This window comes from Etheostoma spectabile, unplaced genomic scaffold, assembly GCF_008692095.1.
Source record: "Etheostoma spectabile isolate EspeVRDwgs_2016 unplaced genomic scaffold, UIUC_Espe_1.0 scaffold270, whole genome shotgun sequence".
In the NCBI taxonomy this organism is placed as follows: Eukaryota; Metazoa; Chordata; class Actinopteri; order Perciformes; family Percidae; genus Etheostoma; species Etheostoma spectabile.
In genome coordinates this window covers 280,711-286,788 of record NW_022605574.1, presented here as the reverse complement: position 1 = coordinate 286,788, position 6,078 = coordinate 280,711, and the positions used below count along the sequence as shown (strand labels likewise).

The window sequence follows — 6,078 nt, the reverse complement described above, 5'->3', positions numbered from 1 at the left end:
TAAAAACAGATAAAACACGTGAATTAAAAATAAGAACATTAAGACACATAAAACCCAAGAATAAAAGTTACAGTGCAGCATACGTTTGGTATATTTTTGGGTTGTTTACAACCTGTCTGAACATCGTTTTCCTTCATTTGTTGAAGACTGCCACTGTATTGCTGCTGCGTCCCCAGAAACACGAAGGAGGGAGGACAGTCCACTCCAGAGCGTCTTCAGGAGTTTAAATCTGCCCAAAATTCAAACTGAGTTTGGTTTAATTTGCAGAGATGATCCATGTCTATTCCACTGGGACAGAACAGATAAGCCAATCACAGAAAAGCTGCTTCCAAAAATCATCTCCAGATTAGTGGATCATCTCTCTGCACTGAAGAGAGGAGCCGCTGGTGTTGAAAAGAGGCACTTGTCCAACAACCCATTTTCTTTTTCTTGTTATTTTGAATGTGCCCGGTTCAAAGGACTCAAACAGGCATTGGGTCCACCGATTTCTTTCTTTTCTCTTTTTCATTCAGATGTTGTATTGTTTTACGTTTTTCTGTTTTTAAACTGTCTTTAATCTTTAGTCAGATGGCTTACAACGGTTCACATCAGAGAAGAAAAGGAAATGATATAGAAAAAATAGACACAATTTCCAAGTCACCATGCAGTTCTTTAGCTACACACCAAAGAACAAAAGCTGAATGACAACTCAGCTCTTCTAAACCAGCTCATACAACTTCTGATCCACGAGATTATAGTGAGTCTAGTTTTACTCTCAGAACAGTTTTGCGGGATTCATCAAAATCAAAGTTAATATCGCGAGATAGATTTATTAGATAGATTTGTATTGTCCCAAAGAAAATTTGTCTTGGGAAAACAAACAGTATCTCCTTCCAAACATATTGCATACATACTGTATATACATACATACTGTACATACATACAGTATATACATACATACTGTACATACATACAGTATATACATACATACATACATGCATACATACATGCATACATACATACATACTGTACATACATACATGCATCCATACATACAGTATATACATGCATACATACATGCATACATACATGCATGCATACATACATACATACATGCATCCATACATACATACTGTACATACATACATACATGCATACACATGCATACATACATACATACTGTACATATACATGCATCCATACATACAGTATATACATGCATACATACATGCATACATACATGCATCCATACATACAGTATATACATACATGCATACATACATGCAGACATACATACATACTGTACATACATACATGCATGCATGGATACATACATACTGTATATACATACTGTACATACATACATTACGTACGTTATGCACAGACAGACTGTACGTACATCCATACAGTACATACAGTACATCCATACATACATACTGTACATCCATACATACAGTATATACATACATACATACATGCATACATACTGTACATACATACATGCATCCATGCATGCATACATACATACATACATGCATCCATACATACAGTATATACATGCATACATACATGCATACAGACATACATACTGTACATACATACATGCATGTATGCATACATACATACTGTATATACATACAGTGCATACATACATACAGTACACAGTCACAGCCTGTTGCATCACTCTGCATCATGTTGCATGCAGAGGCTGCCACTAGCCAACAAAATTGCACACTGCCTGTTGTACAACAATAACAACAACATCCTATTTTAGTCATTGAAAACCCGTTTGTGGAGATGTTTGTGACATACAGAACGGTTGTTGTGTGTCTGTCTTCAGGCTGTCCTACAGGTTTCTACGGCTCTCAGTGTGCTGAGGTGTGCCGCTGTCAGAACGGGGCGGACTGCGACCACGTCGGCGGCCAGTGCTCCTGCAGGACGGGCTTCATAGGACAGAGCTGTGAGCTCAGTGAGTGTGTGCACGTCGCTACACAACACAACGCTGTTTTTAAAAAGAAGACTCTCGAGGTCGAGCGATGTCTTCAACATCATCATAAAATACCGATGACATGCTGTTTATCACAATACAATCCATTCACATATTTCAACAATAATGAAAAATATCTGATCGTACTTCATATTAAAATGCATTTTAAGGGAATCAGTAGTAGTATCTTTTAACATTATGTGTGTATTAGGACAGGATAAACATTGATCCCACTAAGAAAAATAAAGTTTTACAGCAGCATAGTATAGATGACCAATTACAGTAATGTGTAATATGTAATAGGATATAAAATTTTCTAATGTGTACAGTATATGATTTTTGCAGTAATGTGCGGAAGTTCCTCAAAATGTCCGGCATTTCATTTTCTGAATTAATCAAAAACATTGTACACAACATTGTTATCTGGTGACTTTTTACTATTACTATTTATTATTTCTTAATAGATTTTTTTTTTTTTTATTGATTTTTTTTTTTTTTAGAAAAATGTGTGATGTCACAATATACTGTACATTGATATCATGATATCAAAATACCCACAGTATTTAAACAGCATATAATGAGCATATGCTGTACTATACACTGCACAAAGTTTTATTCATTCACACAAATATTAATGCAAAGTAGAAAGTGTTTCTTGTAAAATAAAAATATTTACAATATACAAAATAAATAAACACAGAAATAATCAAGAAACAGAATTGTCTAGTGGATAAGTGTATTATGTGCAGAAACAGCAGCATTAAAATGAAGTTATTATGCTTTCTCAAACAATACTTGAGTAAAAGTAGTAAGTATCTTAGCAGAAAATGACTTTGGTGGAAGTTAAAGTCACATTTTAGAATAATACTTGAGTTAAAGTCTTAAAGTATCTGTATCTGTACTGTACTTCACTATCAAAAGTAATTTTCTGATATTATATGTACCAACTTTTTTTGAAGTAAAAGTAAAGAAAAACTTTGATTATGAACTTTATTGTGGCTTCCTTATAACAAAGCATAATGTCCAGGGTTTCTACGCCTTCTTAAACATCCAACTTAAAGTCCGACATCAACAAAGAGAAAAACAGAAACAGAATATTCATTTTTTGGCGAGAAAGAATGTTTCACTGCAACGTACAAAACCATTTCCTCCAAGTAAGTAGTAACAAAGATGCTGAGGGGAACGTTTACATTTTCTTTAGAACTGGAGTAAAAGTAAAAGTTTCCAAATATATCTAAATACCAAAGTAAAGTACAGATACATGAAAATTCCACTTAAAGGTGCACTGTGGGTTCCTGCGTGGCCACTTCTGTTAACGTGCCAAGTAAATGTTACATGTAACTGTCATGACTTACTAACTGTCACTAACCCCCAGCCCCTCCCCCAGCCATCTTGTCTGCGATTGGCTGAAGTGGTTTGTTGTATTTTGTTGCACAGCCTGTGCCTCTAGTGTTTGACGTTTACGACCCTGTGTTGTCTCCCGAGACCGGGCTTTTTCACGGTGTGTTCAGGGGGCCGGCAGCTGGCGGATCAAGGAGAGACGCCTACAAATTGAGACAAAAATGAAATTGCGCTGAAACCCTGCAGGAACTCACAGTGCACCTTTAAGTCACTTAAGCTGTTTGATGTGTGCATAAGATGTAAAGATGTATTAACCCTGTGCTCCTGCGTCCAGAGTGTCCTGCGGGGACGTTTGGCTACGGCTGCCAGCAGCTGTGTGAGTGTATGAACAACGCCACCTGCGACTACGTGACGGGAACCTGCTACTGCAGCATCGGCTTCAAAGGCATCCGCTGTGACCAGGGTGAGCGCTAAGGTTGTCTGTGTGCTGGGAGAAAGGTGTTTGATGCTGCTTCTTTCTGGAGGTTTAGATAAAACGTAAAGTAAATAAGATAGGGAACATAAATATATGCTATTATTATTTCAAAGATTAAAAACAAGACTGAAATACAGAAATCTGCACAAGAAAGAGTTTGAAGGTACAAAGAGTTCAGTTTAGTTCTAATTAATTTACAGTATATAGCGCCAAATCACAACAACAGTTATCTCATTGCGCTTTTCATAAAAAGCAGGTCTATACCCTACTCTGTTAAGTATTGCCTATATGTGCTTTGATATATTTGTGCATTTTAAAAGGATTCCTCTGAGACAAGTGTCGTTTAAGTTCAGTCGTGGCACGTGCATACAAAGACAAATGTTGCATCACTTAACAGAAACTCTTTCTTAATAGACAGTAGTGTGTGGGGATGCTGAAAATGTGTTGAAAGCAACACGTTTTCAAAATAACTGGATTTCTACAAAGAGTTTAGTTGCATGCCAAGAATAAAAGTCCACTGCAGGGATACTTAACTTGCTCCTCACAAATCTACATTTAATTGTCATGCACCCTGGTCAGACCCACAATTATAGCAGTGTTTTCAGAGGTGATGTAGTTATATCCTGCTCTTTTAACTGTTCATGTTATTTTGTCTACCCCATGCAGATTTATAAGACAAAATGCGTATTACTAGAGAAACAATACATTAGATAAAATGCAGTATTAGGTCAAATGTGAGGACTTTTATTTTGAAACTTAATCAAAATAAAATACAGGAAATATGAGGATTGTTGTAAGATATTTAGCTGAACTTTATGTTAGTTACAGGAGTTGAGGTGTGTTTATCGGTTCCGTGTCCCTGTTTTGCTCAGCGGCTCTGATGATGGAGGAACTGAACCCTTACACAAAGATCAGCCCGGCCCTGGCGTCGGAGCGCCAGTCAGCCGGAGCCGTGCTGGGCATCATCTTCCTGCTGCTGCTCATCATGGCCATGCTCGGCCTCGTGGTCTGGTTCCGCTATCGGCAGAGGGAGAAAGGCCACCACGTGCCGAGCGTCACCTACACGCCCGCCCTCCACATCAACTCCACCGACTACTCACTCTCAGGTAAGACATCCGTATCTCTGGGTCTTTTTCTTCCCTCCAGGTGCTTTTCTTTATTCACAGCAACACAGACTGTACAACCTGTACTACAACTGGACGGGATTATTTACACAGGCCTTACATAAAGATGGACGACTCGTCTCCTCTTCCTCCCACTGTACAAAAGTGAAGCCAAAATATCAAGAATACGGGCGCCGCTATCTTGTAATTTTGGAGCCACGTCCACTCGACCAATCGTCACTTGCAGCTACCAATCATGATGTTGAAGATGCATCAAATAATTAATAAAAACCCAACTGATCAGAAAAATGAGTACAGCGTCATCAGAACTACTTAAAATGACAAATCATCTTTTTTTCTTTTTAAAGTGATTATTTATTTTTGCCACATGTCCCATCCACTAACATGGGGGGGGCAGGGTTTATGACCTATACTGCAGCCACCAGTGGGCGATCCAGATGTTTTGGCTTCACTTAGACAGTCTATGCATCTACTCCTAATTATTTGTCATTAAAGGAGAATTCTGGTCAATTTCAACATGTAGGTCTGTTGTTTATAAATGTGGAGGTCTGTCAGTAGAGAGAAAAACTAAACCAATCAGTGCTGCCTACATCATGTTATCCTCCTGCTAGAGTTGGCACCCAACAGGCTCAAACAGGGCAAGTTTTAAATGTGTTTTTAGCCTCTAAACATGTTCAAAATGTCAACCAATTTTCAGCTTTAGACTCTCAGAGCATCTTTTTTTTTTTATCAACAAACAGGCTAAAGATATTGCATTTAGAATTACATAAAACAGCTAATGTTTGGCTTTTTTGTCTGATAAACAACAAACGATGAATCCATTATCTAAAATCATTCTACTTTAATCAATTAATCATTTCAGCCCTGACCAACACTGTATGAAAAGATGAATGTAACTGTCTGTGTGGCTCTTAACCTTCTATCATCTTAAAGGTGCTGTAGGTAGGATTGGGAAGATCCAGGACTCAGCCAAAAAATTTGAATATCAACAACTTCTCAGTCCCTCCCCCTTTCCGCTAAAGCCCAAACGGTCTCTTAAGCCTCCCCCCCACAAGGGTGAGCTGTGTGCAATAGAGCACATGTGAGCCCGTGCGTGGGGAAGGGGGGAGGGGGAGGGGAGGATGCTATGAAATGTGTGTGCCTGGACAGTGATTGACACGCAGTCAGACAAC

At 38.4% G+C, this 6,078-nt stretch overlaps 1 protein-coding gene across 1 annotated transcript in view; it reads left to right on the top strand.

Annotated features, from left to right (window-relative positions):
- The window catches only part of LOC116685771 (multiple epidermal growth factor-like domains protein 11), a 166,581-nt gene extending 161,380 nt beyond the window's left edge, over positions 1 to 5,201 (top strand). The window contains 3 exon segments of the mRNA XM_032510698.1: positions 1,820 to 1,948; positions 3,642 to 3,770; positions 4,655 to 5,201. Coding sequence (XP_032366589.1) covers positions 1,820 to 1,948; positions 3,642 to 3,770; positions 4,655 to 5,010 — 614 coding nt within the window. The 3' untranslated portion in view covers positions 5,011 to 5,201.
- The last annotated feature ends 877 nt before the right edge of the window (positions 5,202 to 6,078 follow it).